Here is a 24,496-nt window from a genome sequence, read left to right as displayed (position 1 = left end):
TAAAAATTTAATGGTGATTTAATAAAACTGATACAAAAAAGCTTTATTAAAGCACATCAACAACGATCAACTATCAGAAGTGTAAAAAACAAAGAAAAGACAACACTCGTCTGCTATTACGTCTTTCCACTGCCGTTGTCAAACCGGAAGTACGTTATTTTCATGATTTATACAGACTAAAAATAAATTTATGTTCAAAATATGTTTAATTATGTAAAATTTCATGGTAATTTAATAAAACTGATGCAAAAACGCTTTATTAAAGCACATCAACAACGATCAGAAGTGTAAAAAAACAAAAAAAAAGACAACACTCATGATGATAATAATAATAAAGATTATTTATTTCCAGTGTTCTTCAAGGGAGGACATTGCACTGATGTTTGTGCTGGCAAGATGCTCACTGTCGCAAACTACACAAGATGCTTCATGTTTGATGAGGATAAATCTACGTTTTAATTGAAATGACATCAACGAGAGACAAAAACAGCATAAACACTAAATGCGGTGGAATGAGTGTTGACTGCTCATAAAAACGGTTACAAAAGGGCAGGGGGAAAAAAAGAGGCACTTTTTTCATTATGGAGTGGAGGGCAAAAAAACAACAAAGCATTTACATAAAATGTCCTTGTTGGACAATAAAAATTATTTGGGGAATAGAAAAGAACTGTACCGAGTATTACATACTCTAGTATCAGCATTTTATTACATTTCATTTTATTTGATAAAATTTCTATTTTTTTTTTGGGAATAACGGTCAAGCTAATCTCTGGCTGTTTTGACCGTGCTGCGAAAAAAGATGTTCCCACAGCACGCAGCTCAGAACGCAGCCCCTCACTTCCTCCCACGAAACACCACAGAGACAAAAGTACTGGGACATCTAAGCTTCTACTCTTCCGGGAAGACTTTCTAACATTTTTATAGTCACTTAGGTTAAACCGAGGCTTGTTATTCCACACCAAAAGACTACAAAAGAGCCTTCGCTAAACCGTTTACACCTAGTTGGAAGCATATAAAATAATTTTACTATGACTGATTAATTGTGTCCCAGTACTTAAGCCCATGTTTTGTATCTTCAAGTACATGCAACAAGTGTTAGTCCAAGTAGGAAAGTCGTACATTCTTCATTTTTTTTTTAAAAAAGGGCGGAGCCTCCTACTGTAATGAAGGTCACACGTGCAGGAGAAAATTCTTCTTCCAGTCTGGCCAGCGATGCTCATAATTAATAAACTCTGCCAGTAACAATCATGGGAGCTATACATGTTATTTACAGTACATATACATAAACTTTGTAGAAAAAAATATTGTGCAGTACAAGGAACACATTCATCCTCGGGTCAGAGGTACTGGTAGAAGCGTGAACGGACAACATGCGCCCCCGATAGTTTGTGAGGGTGCGCGTCATCCCCGAGTGACGCTTTGCTTTTGCCGTTAACGGGCGGCCGATCGGATGCCGCCTCCTGGGCGTCTGTGTCCTCAGGGACGGCTTTGGGCGGCACGGCTCCCCCCTCACTTTCACTCCCGCCCCGGCACCGATCCCTGGTGATCCAGTCCCGGATGTTGAAGTCATGAGAGGTGCGTCTGGACTTGAGGCGGTCCACGGCTAACAGCTCGCTGGCCGTCTGGTCCACTCCGCCTTGCTCCTGCCAGTCGTTGATGGCGGCCAATTCGGCGAAGTCTCTCTGGCCGCCCATGGTGTGCCTTCGTCGGATGTTGTTTCTCCTGCGTCCATCGGGGACACGGGTCTTCTGCGTGAACATGTCGTCGGCAGATGTGCGTAAGCGGAACTTGAGGCGCTCTGTGATTTTGAGGTGCCAGGCTGGTTCGGAGCGCTCCGACTCGCTACGTGACGAAGAACTGAGGCTGCTGGTGGACCGCCCTTTCTTCATCACCTCCAGCACCCGCGAAAGCCGCGTGGAAGACTCCGCCCTACCCGCGCTACCCGCCTCCATTGACGACTCGCTGTCCGTCTTCTGTCTGAGCGACCACCTCCGAGACAGCGTGTCACATTCGATCATCTTATGTGTTGGGAAAAGTCGCCTTGCTTCCATTTTTGTCGTGTTCCTCGCAGCGGCGCCCGCTTCCCCATCTGGCTTTTCCTGCACCGCACAAGGTGTGGACTGGCTGCTGCCGCCCCCTGGAGCAAACACCGGGAAGTCGCTCTCGCTGTCCGTTTCCATTGGTCGACCCTCGCTGATCAACTCGCTGCGTTCATCGTCTGCTTCTTCGCCGCACTGCAGCTCTGGACTCAGCGCCATGGAATCTGCTCCCGTCAGGAACGTGATGGATGAGGTGGTCGAGTAGTCAGAAGTGATGGATCCGACCTCTGCTTCGACGCCTGCTCCAGATCCGATGCATATTCCCGCTTGAAGTTCTGCAGATGCTCCCATGATTGACCTTTTAGGCTGCGAGCGTGGCACCGACGCTCCAGAGCTCATGGTGCCTAAATCGGACATATTGGATGGAGGATCGGATAAGGACGCTTTTCCCTGAGGAGCACTCTGGTAGCTGATGTTGGGTGACATATTTGGAGAGGAGTGCTTGTGTTCCCTCTTGGCTTTAGGCGTCATCTCCGCTCTTCTGCCATTCTCCTGCTGCTTCGGGCTGATACCAATCCGAGTCTCCTCATGAGGGTCCGCTTTTTGCACGGAGAGTTCCTTTCTGGGGAAAACAGCTTCCAGGTCATCATCAGAGCTGCTTGGCTGCGTTTTTTCCTTGGACTTCTTTCGCTTGCGGCCAGCTGCAGCAAAAATGGAGGACACCAAAAGATCTCGGCTGGACTGGTCCTTCCCTGAACCCCAGGAACCCTGCATAAAACAGCCACATTATTAGATATTTGCATACACACTGAGCACATCACATATGTCTGGAAAACATCAACGTGTACTCCACCTGCTCCTGTGAAGCACCACACACAAAGAGAGGAACATTAACCATAAACACATGACGTAACCACGGGCAACCTTCAAGAAGCAGTAGCATGATAAAGGCGCTTAGCTGCTAAAGATGGAGAACAACTGCTTAACAGACGGACTAAGTGGGTCCCTGGTGGCAGGAAGCAGCCATGCTGGTGGAATGTTGTGCAGCATCTCAGCTTGTACACAATGTACTTAAAAAAATAACACTTGTGCAATCAATCCTAATGTTTTCACCTACCTCCTGTCATCCTACACTAGGGAGTCAACACAGGGGAAGCCACACTCACCTTTGACTTAGCGGAATCGCTGGTGGGAGAATCTGCGGACGGAAAAGAGAAGACAAAACATCAAGAAGCGGCAGCAGGAGTCAGGTAAGAAAAGGAGACGCATGTTAATGGGTTGGTGAGGTGCACAATGGTGTTAGACAAGACGCACACACACACACACACACAAGCAGGCAACAGGCCATGCTTACAAGCCTAGCTTACACATGTGGACACGCACGCCCCCCCCCCTACAGAGCTTGACCAGGTTTCGTCCGGCAACACTGAGTGCATCTTTATAACCATGAAGACATGAAGCGAGTGAGGTGAGGTGAGCACCGTGCGGGATGGACAAAGAGGAACATGACACCAGGTATTACTCACTCAATATTAGCGGCCATTTGCTAGCTTTTTAGTCAGTATTGCAACAAAACAGCCCAAATCTGAATCTCAATGTACGTATTGTGCATAACCTTTGACTGGTACTGTATATACAGTATATTCAGTGATTTGCTATTTATATCATGAGGCTATTCATCCATATACATACATTTGTCGACTTGGTCGCTAAAGTGGATGGTTAATCATTCATTCATTTTTTACCGCTTTTCCTCACGAGGGTCGCATGGGAGGTGCTGGAGCCTATCCCAGCTGTTTTCCAGCGAGAGGCGTGGTACACCCTGGACTGGTCGCCAGCCAATCACAGGGCACATGTAGACAAACAACCATTCACGCTCACATTCATACCTATGGACAATTTGGAGTCGCTAATTAACCTAGCATGTTTTTGGAATGTGGGAGGAAACATTCCTTAACATTCATTAACCTTTCAGACCATTTTAGTGTAGTAAATACATCTGCATCTTATACTTTTGATGATGTGTGTCTTTATTTGAGGAGCCCAGAGAGGGGCTGACGTCATCGCAGCACCCCAATGAATGTATTGCTCAGATGCAATACAGTATGGGAAAACTTTTAAGGAGTCGTTTTTTTATACTCATATTGGTAAATGTTTGTATATTTGAGTGTTATTGAGTTGCTGTATGATGACTTTAGTGATATACAATATTTTTATACAGTATACTGTTATATACAATCACAGGGCACATATAGACAAACAACCATTCACACTCACATTCATACCTATGGACAATTTTGAGTCGCCAATTAACCTAGCATGTTTTTTTTGGAATGTGGGAGGAAACCGGAGTACCCGGAGAAAACCCACGCATGCACGGGGAGAACATGCAAACTCCACACAGATATGGGATGGCCAATCAAAAGTGAGTATTTAATTATTTTTATTTTTTTTACATAGGGCTGTGCACGTGTACCTAATATTGTGGCCTGTGGGTGCTAGTGAACATTCATAAAAGAGTGTGATGACAAAAGCAACGGAAAGAATATGATTGGTACAAGTCGCCATGACAACAGTGACGATACAGATGGTGGAGGTGACAAGGGGAGTCACAGAGGGGCTCGCCATATGAGAAGAGAGGATGCCACACGAGACAGGAAGTGTCGGCAGTGGGGTGGATGAGAACCTCCTGGCGTCCGCCTAACGCGGTCCTCCGCTTCTCACTAAAAAAAATTTTTAGCGCCAAGCCCCCCTCTACGCCCCTTTGCGGTAGATTATGATGTCACAAGAGGCGAGTGCATACCATGCTATCTCTCCTGATGGCCAGCTATGAGACAGTGAGGAGAGACAGCGGAGAGCCTTTTCAGACAGCGGCCTGCGTCGCGTATGAGCTGACAGAAAACCCACGTGGCGGGATGCTGTACAGTACCGTGTCGCTGCGTCCTCGCCGTTTTCTTTGCTCATTACCCCATTTTTTTTTTTGCGCTCTTTTTCCACCTCCTGTGTTTTTTTTTTTTAAAAGAAGTGTGGGTTCCTGCAGACTAGACAGCTACACTGCGGGCAACAATCCTCCTTCTTCCTACAGTTCCAGCTGTCCATCACGGACATTATAGAGTCCATCAGTGACATCACGGCGTGATAGACTCCGCCCACTTGGCCTGTGTCAAGATCAGTATGTGTGAATGGTGGGAAAGCCTTTAGGACACCCGACAGAGCCTCACTAGAGACAAGAGGAATCAGAGGTGGCCTTTCACTGTAAACATGTTGTCACCTGGGGAACAACATTAGTCACAAAGCACAAGCAAGGGAAGCTTTTTTTTTTTTTTAAAGCCAATGAAGAAGCGCCACAATTTATCGCATCTTTTTTTTTTACTTTTAGATGCAAATAAATTGAAAGCCACAAGCGCCAAACATCGTCTCTTAAAGGGTCGGAAAAAGGGTTAATTCATTAAACCAGTAGCGGGGGGGCATGTGTGTTACCTGACACTTCACCCTGCGGCGTGCCTGTGCGTCCGATGTTGGTGAGCAGGTGGTCGATGTTTGGGACCGGCTGCGACTCCACGGCGCTCTCTTCGTGCGACACGGTCTGCAATAGCATGAGAATTGAAGTCTTTGTAAAGCATCTTTAGTGGTAAAAAAAAACAAAAACAATTGGTGTAGTTTGTGTTCAAAACACGTACCACTGGATCTCCATTGCCCTCTTCAGTGAAAAACCAGTCATACTGTAACGAAATAAAGCAAAACAATCAGTTTTTTTTAAAAATTTGGGCAAATATATGAAACATTACAGTGCATTTCTTACATTAATCAAAATATAACTTTCCATTATTTACATTTGTATTCAGCTGTATCTGAATACAAATATCTGATCTGTATCTGATCACAAGCCCAAAAGGAGTAGGCTGAAGCAAAAGCTTATATTTTTGCAAAATATAATCATGTTCATGCCACAAACTTGTTTTCCCCTGTTATTATTATTATTATTATTGTAATATTATTATTGTTATTATTCATTCATTTTCTACCAATTTTTCCTCACAAGGGTCCCGGGGGGTGCTGGAGCCTATCCCAGCTGTCTTCGGGCGAGAGAGATGGGGTACACCCTGGACTGGTCGCCAGCCAATCACAGGGCACATATAGACAAACGACCATTCACACTCACATTCATACCTATGGACAATTTTTGAGTCGCTAATTAACCTAGCGTGTTTTTGGAATTTGGGAGGAAACCGGAGAAAAAAAGCAGAGCGGGGAATCGAACCCATCTCCTAGCTGTGTGGCCTGCGCGCTAACCCGACATGACATTTTATTATATTACATTACATTCACACCACATGTAGTCAGCCACGGCATGTTTGACAATATATAATTCTCCTCCCATTCTGTGTGGAAGTGGTAAGATTTTGGCTTCTTACTTTGTCCATCTTTTCTGTCCTGTTTGTAACTCTTACGTTTAGACGGCAAAGTAGTTAGCTCGGTTAGCATGCTATGACGTAGACTGCGTGGAAAGAGTGGAAGGGTCGCCAATTAACCTAGGATGTTTTTGGAATGTGGGAGGAAACCGGAGTACGTGGAGAAAACCCACGCATGCACGGGGGAGAACATGCAAACTCCACACAGAGATGGCCGAGGGTGGGATTGAACCCTGGTCTCCTAGCTGTGAGGTCTGCGCGCTAACCACTCGACCACCGTGCCGCCATTATTGTTATAATCATCATTAATATTACCATTTTCATCATTATAGTTAACAATTTTTTGGTGTTTTAAGGTGTTCCCTCAAGACGACTTACATTCTGAATGAGGGTCTCGACTATCTTGTACTGGTCCGGCATATGTGTCACCATGTGGGTCATGTTATCCTCCGTGGTGCGTACCAGTGTGGGACCAAACACGATGGCCAGATTCCTCGGTTCCATCTACAACAAAGTAGAGGAAGATCTTTAATTCAGAACGTACGCAACATTCCAAAAAAAAAACATAAAACCATATTGTTACCTTGTTCTTCTCAGAATTATCAGCAACGGTTTTTAGATGAGCAGAAAGGAACTTAAGCGTTTCGTAGTGATGATCCGGTAGCTCGTGAAGCTGAAAGAATACAGAAGCAACAAAAACGTAAACATGGACGCGGCATCGACACCAACAGGAAGTGAAGCAACCTACCAGCCTTTTGAGAACTTTGAGCCTCTCGACTGGGTCCTCTATTCTGTTGGCCTCGATGAAGTCTGAGTACTTATCTGTAGATCCAAAAAAAAAGATTAATACAAGCACAGAAGATATAAAAGTAGTAAAGAAGAACGCACCATTGGTGAAGAGCGGCTCGGGGAGCTTTCGGAAGAACGACTTCAGTAAACTGCTGATCACATTGAGATCCCGCCATTTCTGAACAAATAACACACATTTATGACAACAAAAAATGGAGAAGAACCGAATCGGTACAGGAACCAGAGGCGTACATCATCCTGTATATCGATGTCGTTCATGCCCTTGTTATTGAGCTCCTCCTGCATGTTGGAGATGGCAGCGTTGTTTCCCGGTACCCTGTAGATCCCCGTGTACTCCAACCCTCGCTCTTCCACCAACTTGCAGCAAACCTCCACAATAAGCGGCACAAACTAGAAATACATTGAAACATTATTATGGGAAGAACATAAACTGCGATCTTATTATGGCATCTAACCTTATTGTTCTGCGCAGGAGGACAATCATCCAGTCTTACTCCAAATGTGACACCAGGAGATGGTTTCTTCTCAAAAGGTTTTCTCATCAGTCCCGGTATACCTTTTCTCCATGTCACTTTGTCCTTAGGGGGGCTGGTGTCATCTGCACGGAGCAACACAGCATGAGTACGGCGTTCAACGAGAACACATACACCAGGGGTGCTCATTAAGTCGATCACGATCTACCGGTCGATCGCGGAGGTGGTACTGGTCGATCGCTGGTCGATCGCGGCGTGACATTAAAAAAATATCATCCCAGCATCAATGCCGTCACTTGATTGATATACAGGGCAGCCATTCAGATGACAACTGAATGTTGCCCTTCGGGCGACCAATCAAATCAAACAACGTCTCTAAGTGCAGCAGAACTTACGATGTCAGCCTATCATCCATCGCCGTTACTTGATTGACATACAGGACAACCAGTCAGATGACAACTGAATTTTGACCTTTAGGTCACCGCTCATGCGTAAACAACGATGCAAAGTGCTAAGCTAGTCGGTGAATTGCGAGATTTTAAGCCCTCGCTAAAGTTTATGGTCACTAAAATGAGTGAAGGAGCTGGACCAAGTAAAAAGGCAAAAACATATCACTTCCATACGGATATGGAATATTATACGGATATTATGATACGGATATTATCCATAACTGATAAACATTTGGAAGTGTGCTTGAGGCTGGCTATCAGCAGCTACTGTCCGGACTATGCATCCCTGGCTGGTTCAATTCAGTGCAAGTCATCAAAGTAAACTCAGGTAATTACAAAAAAAATTAATAGTTAATTATGTGTGTTTTGCAATATTGGCTCATTTGGTTATGTAAGGTACATCAACATACATTGTACGTACAAATAATCCTCAATACATTTGAAAATAAATAGATGTTTTGCATTTTTGTAGTGGGTAGATCATTTTGACTCGGTCATTTTAAAAGTAGCTCGCATGCTGAAAAAGTGTGAGCACCCCTGACATACACAAACGAGATAAAGCCACCACGCAACCTTTATGCATAGTCTTCTTTTCCTGCTCAGGTTTAGGGGAGTTTGGACTCTGAGCTTTGGCATCTCCTTTCCCCCCAAGCAGGGTTTGTCTGATGCTCAGAGATTGGCGAGAAGATCTAGGCGACGGTTCCGTCTTGCTGCCTGTCGGGCTAAAGAGACAAAATATCCTTTTTGCAGGACTTGAGTCGGACCCATCTTCTCCTCTTGTTCTCTTACCTCATTAAGGTGTTGTACTCCCTGATCTTCCGGCTAATGAGGTCATGGCTGGTGAAGGCCGCATTCTAAAAAAAGCATGAAGGTGGAGGTAGAGAGGAACGCCCATCATTGCCATCATCACAGGCAGTAACGGAACTCTACTGTTATCATGTGACGCAGGTATTAGCACACACACATGAACTAAATTCAGCTCTTTCATTCGATTCCATTAAAAAAAACACACGAGGCTCAGAGCTAAACTCTTCAGCTTGAGGTGTTTACATCTTTGTTCTAACCTCCTCGTCCAAGTTACTGTTATCCTGGATGACTCGAATCCAGGCCAGCATATCCTCCCGATCCTCGGCCTGGAACAGGTACTCGCAGTCCGACGTGGTGAGCCTCAGCACATTTTTCCGCTTGGTATCACTGTAGGAGATGTCAATCAAACACGCCTTGATGCTGATGGGTAGCGGCTCGTCCGTGGTTTGACAGTTAGCATGCGCCTGTCCATCTTTTTTGTCCTTGTACAGACAGAGGTAGTGTCCTCTCAGCACGGCGTACATCTGCTTCCAAGGGCGCATTCCGCCTCCGACGCGCTGCCGAAGTGGGTCAGTGAGAAAATTAGGTCGAAATGATGGAAAATAGTTCAAAGACGCAGCAGCGCTACACACCTTTCCTTTGTCTGTATTTAGCTGCTTGAAATGCAGAAGACCCTCCCTAGTCGCGTCGCAAAAGACATCAGATGATGAATCTCTCCTGGATCCGGAATCTTCGGAAGACCTGTCCATTGCCTGTGATGAACAGGGAAAATTACAGCATCTAATTTGACATTTATTATATATACTATATGGGGTATTATTTTGGTGAAGAGACTGGATTTACCTTCCTGAGTCCTTTCAGCCCGGCTATCAAGGACCTTCTAAATGACGGAGAACAAAATGAATGAGAACCTTAAATCTTAAATTCTAATTGCAACTTTAAAACTCACCCTCCACTCTCTTCACGGTAGTTATCCAAGCCTTCGTCGTATGACAAGGACCGCTCGGTTTTACCACCCGAATCCGACTCGATGATTGTGAGACGGAGAGAATCTATTTAAAGAGAAGGTCAAATCCTTACTTGTGATGCTGACTTCATAAAATCTAATAAAAGTTAAAAAAAAAATAAAAAAAATACCATGGTCATGTGACATCTGGCGGCGCATAAGGGGTGATGTAGCCGTGGGGCTTGGTGGTATGGTGGTGATGATCGGTGTTGTGGAAATCACAGCCGAAGCGGGGATGTTAACCATGTCCAGGTCCATGCTGGGACTGGAGGGTTCATCTGAGGACAGGGGATAGAGTCACGTCCTTAAACTACACACAAGAAATGGCGTCGGATTACAAATATATTAGCGTGGACGCATGAACGCGGCGGGGAATGCAATATGGTTCTTATAGGTTATCACATGGTTTGTCTGGTATCGGTGATCATGATACCGGGCCTGATACCAGACAAACCATGTAATGATCTTATTATCACATACTATTTAATCATGAGCTTATTATCACATACTATTTAATCAAAAGACCATTTTGTTTCCAGAAAATTGTATTATATCTAAACAGTGTAAACACAATAATTGCAAGCCATTCAGAAAAAAGCTTGAGGTCGCCCTTGGTTTTTCCGACTTGTATTTGCATTTTTTAGTTTTTTTCGATCACTTCAAGAGTGTCCTCCTCATTAATGGTGATAAAACGTTCCATTTCTAATATTCTGTTTGCTATTTTCCCTATTTGTCTTTCGCTGGGAGTGTCAACCTGCTGACATGTTGACAGAGCACAGACGGCAGCAAAACAAACGCTGTGTGTTCACTATCGTGCGCTGTTCTCTGATTGGTTGTTTCACGGGCAGTGGACAGCTACGGGGGCTGATACTGGACATGGTTAAACTCTATATTTTATCAGTATCACTGCCCTGGGCTTTGACACAGTATCATTTCGACCTTTTCCTGCATCATTCATGGGGTTTCTAGAGTACAGGGCCAATTAATACTGTAGTATGTGATAATGGATCTGTACTGCCCCTACATATGTACTACGTGTGATTGAATGTGGTTACCTGCGCTTCACTGTTATGTAATAGCTCTTATCACATACTACAGTATTAATTGGCCCTGTACTCTAGAAACCGCCTAGAAATCTAGTATCAGCCCCCGTAGCTGTCCACTCAGAGCGCGCTGCTCTGGTATCGTACCCGTGAAACAACCAATCAGTGAACAGCGCACGAGTGCTTAGTGCCTAGTGCTTCTCCAGTCACCAAAAAACCCAAACTTGATTAATGGAACTTTAATTGTCAGACATTGATAAGATAAGACTGTTGATAAAATATTATTGTTGAAATATTTTTGCAATTATTATGGGCTTGCTCAGTAATGCAAGCCCTATAGACTGCTGCTTAGAAGGACCCCTATACATGTTACACCGCCGGAATCCTGACGCTCAGGACTACAGCGGTATTTATTTATTGGAACGTTTTGTGTAACCATGGCGACGCTATTCACCAAAATGTTCAAAAATGGGCCACTAGATTAGATACACCTGTTCTATTTTTAGAACAGCCACATTCCAGGGAAAACGAGAATTTACAGACTTTTCACAGCCTTGTAGCTCAGCCATACGGCCACGTAGAAACGTGATTAACGGCTCATTTTTGAGATAAACTTCTCAACTCTCCCTGTGGCTAAATGCTAATTGCTAGCATGTTAGCATTTAAGCTAATTTACTCATGTCTAAAGGCAAATACACACATGGCGTGATGTAGGAAGGTTATAGGACAACCTTGGCACTTTCTAAACTTGAGGCCCTCTTGCTAGGTGCTAGCATGATGACTGTTAGCATGTTAGCATTTTAGCTAATTTACTCATTTCTAAAGGCAAATAGACACATGGCATGATGTGGGGACACGATGGGACTGCATCAACCTTTTCGGGACTTGAGGCTGTCTTGCTAGGTGCCCGAGGTTCACAGCGCAGGTGGCAAGCCCATCGAAATTTCCGCGGGAATTTTCTAGTTGTGTTTACACTGTTTAGACCTTCAGTCTCGGGCTGATACTGACACTTGGGGGCATGATACCTGGGCCTGATACCAGACAAACCATGTGATAACCTATAATTACGTCACCCTGACATCGAACACCACAAGGAACCGCTTTCATTTACTAATGTTGCTATCTCCCCTTTAGAAATGCACACTCAGCAAAGACAAGGCAGCGTCCCGGGTCTCTTACCTATGAAGGGGATCGAATCCAAGGAGTCGTCCAAGTTGCTGGAGCCATACTTGTGCTGTGCGCCCCCCAGCCTTTTTAGATGCATATCTCTGCAGCTCTCCGTCCAACACGTCACCGCGTCCACAGAACCAGCCTTCAACAACGGCAGCGACTTATGGCTCCCTTGTTTATCATTCACGGCAAAGGCATAGGACGGAGGTCGAATGTGAGCAGATCCTGAGTTTTTATCCTTCCTTAGGACTACAACTGTTGCGTCACGTCCTTCGACACCTTCCGTAAGACCGCCATTGCTGGAAGCTTCTCTAGCCTTTGGCTTTTGAGTCACAGTTCCGTTTGCGGTAGCGGAAACACTGTGGGTTTGTCGCTGTATGGATGTTTTACACGACGGACCTGAACAAGAGGAGGACCTGGCCACTAAACCGGTCTCTGACCTGTTCTCCAGTTTTAGACTGTCAGCCCGACCCCTGAGCTCCAAGTGCAGAGACGATGGGTACCCCACGTGGTTTCCAGTGAATCTTTGGTCTTTGAGCAAGTCTGTGGTTTTCATGGAGGCAGTTGAGGGGTCCGTGATGGAGTTCTTAACAGGTAGACGCGAGGGTCTTGTCATGTTGCCGTCAGTCCGTAACGGTTGTAAAGTATCCGTTATTCCTTTGCTACATGGTCGATCATTTGATAATCCATTTCCTTGTCCATCCGAATCCGGTCCAGTTAGACTCCGATTGAGATGAGGTAAAGCTCTTTGGCCTGATCCATGCCGACTGGCTCTTGCTTCCTCCCCCTGGCAAAGCAGAAGTCTATCCTCCAAAACGGTTCTCTCTCCAGAGCTGATCCCATGTTCTGTAGTCTGTTGGCCCAGATGGTCATAAGACCTTGCTCGAGTTTTGGTAACCCCTGCAGGGCTTGAGAAAGGTAAAGCATCTTGGGAAGCACTCCGAGGCCAGTTTCTGCTCCGGTCCGAACCAGCTCCAAGCCTGTCCTGTGAGGCACTTCGTAACGGAGTACCGTGATTGCTTCCATTTACTCCTCGATCCGTCGACGCGCTCCTCCACCTGACTTGAGAGGCCATGAACCCTCTTTGACTGGAACATTGAGGGGGTGTGCGTTGCTGGGTATACGCAGAGCTGGAATTGGCGGCGGCACGCAAACTGTCCAAGCGCTCCTGGATGGTGCGGCAGCCATAGTTGTGCAGCCTCTTTGCGTCGATGTAGTCTTTATAGGTGGTGTAGTTTCTCCAGTCGATGTTCTGATGAGGAGAAGAAGAAGAAGGGGGCGTTGGAGAGGGGGAATGGCGGTTGGCTTTGGGTGAGATGGCAGTGGATAAAGTGTCCGGTGAGGCAGCACTAAGGGAAGCCCGTACATTGTCGGGATAGACCGGGCTAGGTCTCGGCTCTGAGAGACGGGAAGAAGGACACTGTGCACTTCCTGGTAGCGAAGATATAAGCGGTCTCGGTATCGGAGAAACAGTTTCTGTTGAACGACTGTACTGGTTCTCGTCAGTCCTGTGGCTGGGTCCCGCCCGAGCCAAATTGACACCCTTATCGACTTGTTCAGAGTGAACGGCCGCCGTCCTCAACTTGTCATTACTGACACAGAGCGATGCCTTGGAGGTCTGCAGTGCTGGAGTTGATGAAGAAACAAGGATCTCCACTTGGTGGCCCTTCTCCGTTGACTCTCTGGGGGTGTGGTTGACAGCGGAGGGATGCGGTGACTCGGCTTTGCCCGTTCCTTTAATTTCTATACGAGGGTAGCATATGGGTGGCGGCTCGGGGATGTTCTGGGCATTTCCGCTGTACGCCACATTTCCTTTGAGATATGCATCCTGAGAATACGCCTGAAAAGAGAACAAGGGCCATGATGTCAGGAATTTATTCACATGTACCCTGGTCACTAACGCTACATCTGTCAGTGTGACAAAGCACTTATTCCCCCTGTTCTACTACTCTAATTAGAACTGCGTATTAGAAAATTGCAGGGTTGGACAGTACTAGATTGCACTATACCAAAAAAATTACTATTGCGCAACCAATTCTTCCTTGTGGACTTGGATGTCAAAGAAGATTAATAAAAACTAGCTAACAATGAAGCAGAATTCAATGGAAAGAAGTTAGCAAAGATGGTTTTACAGTCTTACCAGAGCAGTGATATCCCTGGAAAACTGAAGAAGGGTAAGCAAGACAGGGAGTGAAAAGAAGTAGACAGGTAACCACAAAGATATGAAACATACAACAATGCAGATGTGAAGCAGGCTAAAAATACATCCGACTATGGGGAGATGAAACAGAGGCTTTACTGGAGTTAGACAAAAGAAGAAATAAGAAAAAGTCAGACTTTTTATTGTCTGGGGAATAGAGAAAAGTGCCTCAAAGAATGCCTAGTTGTCATTGATAGCTTCTAAGACAGGGGTCTCAAACTCAATTTACTTGGGGGGCCACTGGAGCTAGGGTCTGGGTGAGACTGGGCCGCATCCGGTTCCCCCCCCCCCCCCCCCCCCCCCCCCAAAAAAAACGCTTTTATTAAAAACAGAAAAATTTGCTTTGGTTCCAATTTTCTACAAGAAAAGCTCTGATTAAACATTCCACTGTTCTCAAATATCTTCATTTTTATTTTTCTACACAAAATAAGATGAAAAATAAATAATCAAATCAAGAATAAAGAAAATCAATCAATCAGTAATAAATAAATATAATAATAATAATAAAACGGCAAATAATAAAAACTTAAGAAACCACATATAGTTGGTGGGTAGACAAATTATTTTTTTCAGATTAAAATGAACAAAGCATTATTAGAGCCCTGTAGACATGACAAAACACGACTATAGTCACATTTATACTCTTTTTATTTACAACATATTGCACAACTGCAGGGTCTTCAGACACATGCTAACTCGCAAACTAGAGAGCTAGAGACCTAAACGGTAGCCTTCAAGTTATTTCCTTTAAACTTAAATAGCCAAAAACTTACCACTTCCACACAGATAGGGAGGATAACTATTAACAGTTATTTAACCTTTAACATGAACATTAATCAAACGTAATAATTTTTTCTGGGTACATGATACCATACAGCATCCATATCAAACATTAAACTTTCATATCAAGGCGGGGGGCCTAAACTAGCGGGCCCGCAGGCGGCGTGTTTGAGACCCCTGTTCTAAGATGTTAATATGTCGAACTGATAATGAACACGACATCCAGTCTGCGAAAGACGTCTTGTGACAGCCGTTAATTTAGACACCAGAGCGCCACAGGCGAGTTTGTATGGAATCGAACAAGACAGTTCAGTGCACACGTGGGTTTGCTGTTTTGACATTTCAAAGTGGAGGGCAGTGATTAGCGTTTTTAAGCGTCAAGGATTGTCAGCAACAGCAACAATATGATGACCGAAAACCTGAATTAATATGACACAAGAATGTTATAAATTTCATATTTGCATAAATGAATGGATTATTACCAGCTGCAAAATGTCCTCATCCTTTGGCATCACACAAAGTTCCAGCGAGGTATCACTGGAAGGAAACATAAGGATACAGGACAGGATATTGGGTACCTAACATCACAATTTCTTCTACTCCTAGGTGTAATATGCGGAAGTCATCACATCGTCACACAAGCGACTCACCTGTTCTGGATCAAGGCGATGACCTGCGAGTACGTCTTCCCGATGATGCTCTCTCCATTCACCTTCACGATGCGGTCCCCTGCGGAGAAACACGACAAGCGCATTCCGACAACCGACTCAAGTAATCCCTTGCATAATTTGCATAAAAAGTGACAACTTGAAATGAACTATATGTGTACCTGTACAGAGTCCGGCTCCGTGGGCGGGGCCTCCCTCTTTCACTTGCTTCACAAAAATGGTGTCCATCGGCTCCAGGCGGCTTCGTTGTCTCCCTGGCAACAAGAAAGCATATGGTCATGTGGACACTGAAACATTGAAGTTGTTTACATACAATAAGTATGGCAGCACACATTATTCACATATATACAGCCTATTAACATAGAAGTGGGGGGCGGCACGGCGGTCGAGTGGTTAGCTAGGACACCAGGGTTCAAATCCACCCTCGGCCATCTCTGTGTGGAGTTTGCATGTTCTCCCCGTGCATGCGTGGGTTTTCTCCGGGTACTCCGGTTTTCCTCCCACATTCCAAAAAACATGCTAGGTTAATTGGCGACTCTTCCACTCTTTATTCTTTGTTTACACCACATTGCTCAACCGCAAAGCGCGGTCTGCGTGATCACAGCAATTACACAAGAGACGGCCGCCACTTTAAACATAGCATGCTACCGAGCTAACTATTTAGCCTCAGATTTATTTATTTATTTATACTAAACGTAAGAGTTACAAACAGAACAGGGAAGAAGGACAAAGTAAGAAGCCAAAATCTTGCCACTTCCACACAGAATGGGAGGAGAATTGTATATTAATTAGGTTAATTGATGACTACAAATTGTCCATAGGTATGAATGTGATCGTGAATGGTTGTTTGTCTATATGTGCCCTGTGATTGGCTGGCGACCAGTCCAGGGTGTACCCCGCCTCTCGCCTGAAGACTGCTGGGATAGGCTCCAGCACCCCCGCAACCCTCGTGAGGAAAAAGAACATAGAAGTGTTTATTCAATCCACTATACAGACTAACAGGTTGTCCAGTAGAGGGCAGTACAGCTCAGGAGACACATCTCATAAACACACTAAAGCCTGTGTTTTTTTTTCTGTGTTTTTGTAGGATTTGGTTCTCCTTCGTTTCCTCCTGAGAGCCGCTTGGCTGACCTTGAGCGTGGGGAGCCCCCAATCCCCTGACCGTTTGGTGAAATCTTTCTCAGGCACGTAAGTTTTATTGTATTGTGTGTTGTTTTTCTTGTCCTGATTTGATGGGCTGGTGTTTTCAGAGGTCAGTCAAGTCATTGTTTTTGTTTTGTTGTTATTGGATTGTATGTGCCGCTCTTGCACTGCAAATTGGATTCCATGCCACGCAGTTGGATGAACAGGATTAAATGTGGAAGCATTTTTTTTTAATGTTCCCTACAATCTGACCGAAACTAAACTACGGTGTGGAATTAATGAAATACTTCAGTGCTCGTGGGGGCGCTTGTGGAGGTGTGCATATTCTGAAATCTCAAAGTTTCAAAATAATGTCCTCTTTCTCAAGTTTTTTGGATTTAACTCATTCATTCATTCATTTTTTACCGCTTTCCCTCACAAGGGTCGCACAGGGGTGCTGGAGCCTATCCCAGCTGTCTTCGGGCAAGAGGCGGGGTACACCCTGGACTGGTGGCCAGCCAATCACAGGGCACATATAGACAAACAACCATTCACACTCACATTCATACCTATGGACAATTTGGAGTCACATTCCAAAAACCTATTTGAGGAGCCCAGAGAGGGGCTAACGTCATTGCAGCACCCCAATGAATGCGTTGCTCAAACGCAGTACAGTATGGGAAAACTTTAAAGGAGTTTTTTTTGAAATTCATATTGGTACATGTTTGTATATTTGAGTGTGAAGTTGCTGTATGATGACTTTAGTGACTGTTATATTGTTATATACACATATAGACAAACAACCATTCACACTCACATTCATACCTATGGACAATTTGGAGTCGCCAATTAACCTCGGTTAATTAACCTAGGGTTTAACTCATGTTATTCTAAAGACATGTGGCATAATAATATGTCATATTTTTACACTCCACACCCACTTTGAAATGTGCACAAAAAACTCACAATTTTTCCGCTTAAATTTCCCAACACGAGGAATGTGTGTGTGTGTGTTTGTAGATGGCTATCAATGTCGGGTCAGCTCCAGAGGGAAAAATATGGAAAAAGGTGATGCCTGGCAATAACAAGCGAATGGCAAAGGTAAGCAAGCAAGCACACTTAGCATAAATCCATAAAGTTAAATGTCCTAGAAAGGCACAGCGTGTTTTATTGGAAGAGCGTCTCCTGAGAAAGCAGCACGGACGCTTGAAGATGGCAGATGAAACTAACAATAGTTATTCTATCTCGGCTTTCCCATGAAGAACACAGAGAGCGGTTCACACACGCTCCGGTCCAAACACAACTTTACTTTGGGGAACTTGAGCCCATCTTGAGGAACACCTGCTTCCCCCTGGAGCTCCTTTAAAACACCTTGCCAAGCCTCAGCATTGGACACGTCATTGCTAATTGGTGCACTTTAGAAGCAGCCTGAGGCCAAAAACACTGTTTATCTTATTTACTTAAAATATACTATATACTGGGCGGCACGGCAGTCGAGTGGTTAGCGCGCAGACCTCACAGCTAGGAGACCAGGATTCAATTCCACCCTCGGCCATCTCTGTGTGGAGTTTGCATGTTCTCCCCGTGCATGCGTGGGTTTCCTCCCACATTCCAAAAACATGCTAGGTTAATTAGCGACTCCAAATAGTCCATAGGTATGAATGTGAATGGTTGTTTGTCTATATGTGCCCTGTGATTGGCTGGCGACCAGTCCAGGGTGTACCCCGCCTCTCGCCCGAAGACAGCTGGGATAGGCTCCAGCACCCCCGCGACCCTCGTGAGGAAAAACTGGTAGAAAATGAATGAATGAATGAATGAATACTATATTCTGGGAAAGAACCGCAGCTCCACAGTACTGGTTGCACTCATGCAGCCCTTGCAACCACTTCAATGTTTGACTCTAAGCAAGGCAATTTCAGTAGATAATACATATATACGGCTGCACGGTGGTCGAGTGGTTGGCGTGCAGACCTCACAGCTAGGAGACCCGGGTTCAATTCCACCCTCGGCCATCTCTGTGTGGAGTTTGCATGGGTTTTCTCCGGGTACTCTGGTTTCCTCCCACATTCCGAAAACAAGCTAGGTTAATTGGCAACTCTTACACTCTTTATTCTTTGTTTACACCACTGCAATTACACTAGAGACGGCCGCCACTTTAAACATAGCATGCTACCGAGCTAACTACTTAGCCTCAGATTTATTTATTTATTTTATTCTAAACGTAAGAGTTACAAACAGGACAGGGAAGAAGGACAAAGTAAGAAGCCAAAATCTTACCACTTCCACACAGAATGGGAGGAGAATTATATATTACATATTTTCAATATGTCATGTCAAACATGCCGTGGCTGACTACATGTGGTGTGAATGTAATGTAATATAATATAATGTCATGTCGGGTTAGCGCGCAGGCCACACAGCTAGGAGATGGGTTCGATTCCCTGCTCGGGTTATCTCTGTGCGGATTTCGCATGTTCCAAAAACATGCTAGGTTAATTAGCGACTCCAAATTGTCCATAGGTATGAATGTGAGTGTGAATGGTTGTTTGTCTATATGTGCCCTGTGATTGGCTGGCGACCAGTTACCAGGGTATACCCTGCCTCTCACCCAAAGACGGCTGGGATAGGCTCCCTTCCACATTCCAAAAACATGCTAGGTTAATTAGCGACTCCAAATAGTCCAAAGGTATGAATGTGAATGGTTGTTTGTCTTTATGTGCCCTGTGATAGGCTGGCGACCAGTTACCAGGGTGTACGCTGCCTCTCGCCTGAAGACAGCTGGGATAGGCTCCAGCAACCCTCGTGAGGATAAGCGGTAGAAAATGAATGAATGAATACATTTATATTACTATACAAGCTTTACACTGACTACTCTAAATGATGCTTGAAATGTGCTTGTTGAAATATGACTCGGCGCTTAACATGACACCAATTACACAAAATGTAATGACATGAAGGGAGGAGTCAAATGCCTAAGAGCGAGGGAAGACTGCAGGAAGTAAGATAAAAGAGGGAAGATTTGGGGATAAGAGCAAACTTGGAATGTGGCAGGAATGACAAATTCACCTCCGCGCTGTACGTCAAATGTTTATCTACGCATACACGTCAGCGTATGTCTGTCGATGTGTGTGTGTGTGTGTGTTTTTTTGAAGGGTGGAAGGGTTTTCCAGCGGCAACACCCAGCTAGTCAACATGCGGTTAACTGCCCCCCCTTCATTCCCCCCCACCACCTCTCTCGCTATCCAAACACCAACAGCATCATCAAACATTGGCTGCAGCTCAAGCAAATAAACGACAGTGCTGAGCCTGCAGCCAGCAACACATTTCTTTTCTCATTAAAATAACCGAGCACGTGATTGGATGAAATGTCTGTCTAAGACCTTTTAGGCTCTGTAGTTCTTTATTTTAAGTGTTTTCATACAATATTATTCAACTGGAAGCAAGGTCATCCGTAATGAATTAAGACTAGAATCACATGATCAGGGCTTTTTTTGTCATTTTATTGTCTCTCAGCTGCATATCAGCTGTCAAGACTTGAACACAAGGATCCAAAAAGGGGGATGAGCCTTCGACTGAAAAACACATTCCTTTCTCATAATTCACTCGGGAGTCAAGGAAATGTGGAATGTGTGCAGATTTATACTCCAGTATCTACTTCAATGATATGATGACGCGAGCGAATAACCCGTAGGGCAGGGGTCTCAAACATGCGGCCCGCGGGCCGAATGTGGCCCGCAGGACACCAGTTTGAGGCCCCCGCCTTGATATGAAAGTTTAATGTTAGTGCGGCCCGCGCAAATTTGATATGGATGCTGTATGGTATCATGTACCCAGAAAAAATTACTACATTTGATTAATGTTCATGTTAAAGGTTAAATAACTGTTAATAGTTATCCTCCCTATCCGTGTGGAAGTGGTAAGTTTTTGGCTATTTAAGTTTAAAGGAAATAACTTGAAGGCTACCGTTTAGGTCGCTTGCTCTCTAGTTTGCGAGTTAGCATGTGTCTCAAGACCCTGCAGTTGCGCAATATGTTGTAAATAAAAAAAAGTATAAATGTGACTATAGTCGTGTTTTGTCATGTCTACATGGCTCTAGTAATGCTTTGTTAATTTTAATCTGAAAAAAATAATTTGTCTACCTACCAACTATATGTGGTTTCTTAAGTTTTTATTATTTGCCGTTTTATTATTATTATTATTATTATATTTATTTATTACTGATTGATTGATTTTCTTTATTCTTGATTTGTTTATTTATTTTTCATCTTATCCCAGCTGTCTTCGGGCGAGAGGCGGGGTACACCCTGGACTGGTCGCCAGCCAATCACAGGGCACATATAGACAAACAACCATTCACACTCACATTCATACCTATGGACAATTTGGAGTCGCCAATTAACCTAGCATGTTTTTGGAATGTGGGAGGAAACCGGAGTACCCGGAGAAAACCCACGCATGCACGGGGAGAACATGCAAACTCCACACAGAGATGGCCGAGGGTGGAATTGAACCCTGGTCTCCTAGCTGTGAGGTCTGCGCGCTAACCACTTGACCACCGTCCTCTTTTTATGCATTAAAATGCAAAATGAGTCCCTAAACATAAGAGGAGGGTTAAGAGGTGCAAACGACCGCTCACCCCCTATCTATGGCTTATGATCAAAATGCTAATATGCTATCATACATGTCATACAGATATCCTCCACGTTTTATAATCATTAGACAAATGCTCAATAGGCAATTAATTAGGGGCTTCATGTCATTGTCATTCCATTAAAGGTGTGCACTTGATTTTGTGAGAAATTTCAAGTCAATTCAACTTTTATGTGTGAAGCTTACACAAAAAATACTACACTTTGTGTGCATATTGTGTATATATTGTATATACAATATTATATTGTATATTGTTGTTATATAGAAACGGTTGCATGACCCCGACCCGGATCATTCGGAATGTCACCGGCTGTCTAGGACATCCCTTCCACGCATGATGTTGACACTCTGCAGCCAGCACATCCCCAGGGAAATCAGTGCACGTAAGGAAGGCGTGAATGAGAATATATTGGCTGATGGAGAATTAAACTAATAAGATATTCAAATAGACTCATCTTCCCCATGTCATTAAAAGGCGTGAGGATGCAACCATGCTAATGGACTGTCAATCCTCGTTAGATTCTTTCACAACACCTGAGATCCCGGTAACACTGTGCGGATCTGTCTAATTGCTGTGAAGCAATTTGATTCATCACACTTACCTCGGCTGCCGTTCTCTTCATCCTGGAGGTGGAAAGACAAAGAGGAGAGAAAATTAGTTACTAAGGATAATTTATAATGTTACCTACAGAGAACATACTAACTCCTTATTTCTAAAACCACAGATACTTCAACTTGCTGATATAGTTCATCTTCAAACAGCTAAAATAATGCATAAGGCTAAAAATAACCAATTAGCTAAAAATGTCATCCAATACTTCTCTACAAGAGAGGAGAAATATGATCTCAGGGAAGAAGTACATTTGAAACACTTATATGCTAGGACTACGTTAAAAAGCCATAGCATTTCAGTATGTGGAATCAAACTATGGAATGGATTGAGTAAGACCCTCAAACAATGCACAACGATGAGCCAATTCAAGAAACAATACAAGCAGTTGATGTTTGCTAAATACAAGGATGAAGAGTCTTGAACCAGTCATGATGTGCTATATATATCACTATATTGACGGTTACTATGGTAACCATTATGTCATTGTATGGTCATATCACCTTGTATACCGGCATGTGACAAAAAAAATAAAATTATTATTATTATCATTCATTAATTCATTCATTAATTTTCTACCACTTTTTCCTCACAAGGGTCGCGGGGGGTGCTGTAGCCTAAAATAAAATTAAATAAAATTAAAATAAAAAATATATACTAATCAGGAAAGCAGGAAGTTACTATGGTACCCATCATGTCATTGTATGGTCATATCACCTCGTACTTTGGTACGTGACAAAAAAAATAAATTAAATGAAAATTATTTTTAAAAAATGAAACTATATTAGGAAATAATATAATATTAAATAAAAAATAAATAAATTAAAATAAAAAAAATTCAAAAAAAAAAACCTTAAACTATATTAGGAAAGCAGGAAGTGAACAAATGTAACAGTTACTGATCATAGAAGTACCAGATGGAGGGGTAGGATTTAATAAGCTTTGCTTCTTCCTACTCCTTTTGGACATGTGGAACTGTGAACTGATTATGTGATGCATTCAATTGTAATCTGATGCATGTTCAAATCAAATAAAACCATTACTATTTATGAGTATTACCAAAAAAAAACCAGACAAAACAAACCTAAAAACATATTCAAGTTCAGGATGTGTGTGTGCATTTTTAAGCCACGGCTATTTAATTTCCCTCTAAAGTCCCTCTTGGCAAAAATCCCACAAAGACTCACACAAACAACACAGTATGTCCTCCATTTAAATCTTTCCTTAAAACTTCTGGATCATCTTCAAGTTAACCCCCAAATCCTGCAAGATTAGCGCAGCACTCCAAAGCATAAAAGTCATTTCAAGTGAACAAGAGTGTTTACGGGTTGCATAATGTGAGGAAGACGGGGGTCAGTTGGAGTAGATGTGAGCGAGCGTCAATCGAGAATGTGTGCATTGGTTCTACCTGGTGGACCATTATGACGACTCAAGTATCTTATAAGCTAGCAAACGCTGCCCTATTTATTATTATTATTATGTAAAACCTTCCAGTGTATGAGACTCTGTGCTCATTATTGGACATTCAGGATTACCAAAAGGACAGATTGGCACTGGTTGATGTTATCCAGAGGACCTTGGCAGATGTCCCAGGTGGGATAAAGTCGAGGGTCTGAGTTAGAAACCTTCATGCTATGCTTTGTGTCATGTGTACTTTAGGGGCTGTTGATTGAATCGGGTGTTGTTTTCCAAGCCTCACACATCAAAGCGGATGTTTTTTTTTTGGAAACGGCATCAATCGTTAAAATGTGGCGCTTGAACCTCTTTTGTGCGTCAGGATTCCGACTTTGTTGAACCCAACACTCTCGACTCTTTTGTTCTTTATGTCTTTCACCCCTAGTGTCATTTTTGCGGACTGTTCAAAAACGCGAGGATGTTTCTGTCACATGATATTTATTGTCACCGCACTGTTAGTTTGGAGCATGTTTTGACCTTCCTGCTTTGTTTCGTGTGTTCCACCTGATCACAACAACCAATCAGCTCCCTGTCTTGATCTTGTGTCCATCTGTGTGTGATTAGTTTAGTCTCTTGAGTCCTATCACATCCTTCAGCCTTGTATACAACTTTGGTTTAATTTAGGGCGGCACGGCTAGGAGACCAGGGTTCAATTCCACCCACGGCCATCTCTGTGTGGAATCCCCTCCATCTGGTACTTTTATAATCAGTAACTGTTACATTTGTTCACTTCCTGCTTTCCTAATATAATTTCAGGTTTTTTTTATCACGTACCAAAGTACGAGGTGATATGACCATACAA

At 43.8% G+C, this 24,496-nt stretch overlaps 2 protein-coding genes across 14 annotated transcripts in view; one reads left to right on the top strand and one right to left on the bottom strand.

Moving 5' to 3' along the window:
- LOC131109055 (threonine synthase-like 1) overlaps positions 1-24,496 on the top strand; it is a 99,277-nt gene that overhangs the window by 17,817 nt on the left and 56,964 nt on the right. For 5 of the 10 annotated variants that reach the window (XR_009120632.1, XR_009120631.1, XR_009120629.1 and 2 more), the window contains one exon: positions 3,177-10,845. The gene's annotated coding sequence lies outside the window, so the exon portion shown is untranslated. Of the gene's footprint in view, positions 1-3,176; positions 10,846-12,173; positions 15,961-16,944; positions 17,046-17,999; positions 18,081-21,894; positions 22,013-24,496 lie in introns of those variants that run through there. The other 5 variants (XM_058060611.1, XM_058060609.1, XM_058060610.1 and 2 more) reach the window with 3 other exon arrangements.
- The window catches only part of LOC131109050 (rho GTPase-activating protein 21), a 61,375-nt gene continuing 37,199 nt past the window's right edge, over positions 321-24,496 (bottom strand). For 3 of the 4 annotated variants that reach the window (XM_058060597.1, XM_058060596.1, XM_058060594.1), the window contains 23 exons: positions 22,232-22,253; positions 16,019-16,111; positions 15,840-15,918; positions 15,672-15,726; positions 14,350-14,373; positions 12,219-14,049; positions 10,128-10,274; positions 9,940-10,042; positions 9,834-9,870; positions 9,623-9,742; positions 9,248-9,547; positions 8,973-9,037; positions 8,757-8,905; positions 7,717-7,859; positions 7,493-7,651; positions 7,340-7,418; positions 7,200-7,273; positions 7,035-7,124; positions 6,830-6,955; positions 5,720-5,761; positions 5,520-5,625; positions 3,206-3,237; positions 321-2,807 (listed from right to left, as the gene is read on the bottom strand). In XM_058060597.1, the coding sequence (XP_057916580.1) occupies positions 1,338-2,807; positions 3,206-3,237; positions 5,520-5,625; positions 5,720-5,761; positions 6,830-6,955; positions 7,035-7,124; positions 7,200-7,273; positions 7,340-7,418; positions 7,493-7,651; positions 7,717-7,859; positions 8,757-8,905; positions 8,973-9,037; positions 9,248-9,547; positions 9,623-9,742; positions 9,834-9,870; positions 9,940-10,042; positions 10,128-10,274; positions 12,219-14,049; positions 14,350-14,373; positions 15,672-15,726; positions 15,840-15,918; positions 16,019-16,111; positions 22,232-22,253 (5,346 nt within the window). In that variant the 3' untranslated portion in view covers positions 321-1,337. The remainder of the gene's footprint in view (positions 2,808-3,205; positions 3,238-5,519; positions 5,626-5,719; positions 5,762-6,829; positions 6,956-7,034; positions 7,125-7,199; positions 7,274-7,339; positions 7,419-7,492; positions 7,652-7,716; positions 7,860-8,756; positions 8,906-8,972; positions 9,038-9,247; positions 9,548-9,622; positions 9,743-9,833; positions 9,871-9,939; positions 10,043-10,127; positions 10,275-12,218; positions 14,050-14,349; positions 14,374-15,671; positions 15,727-15,839; positions 15,919-16,018; positions 16,112-22,231; positions 22,254-24,496) is intronic. The other variant, XM_058060595.1, reaches the window with a different exon arrangement.

This window comes from Doryrhamphus excisus, chromosome 21, assembly GCF_030265055.1.
Source record: "Doryrhamphus excisus isolate RoL2022-K1 chromosome 21, RoL_Dexc_1.0, whole genome shotgun sequence".
Classification (NCBI taxonomy): Eukaryota; Metazoa; Chordata; class Actinopteri; order Syngnathiformes; family Syngnathidae; genus Doryrhamphus; species Doryrhamphus excisus.
This window is presented reverse-complemented; position numbering and strand designations above follow the sequence as displayed.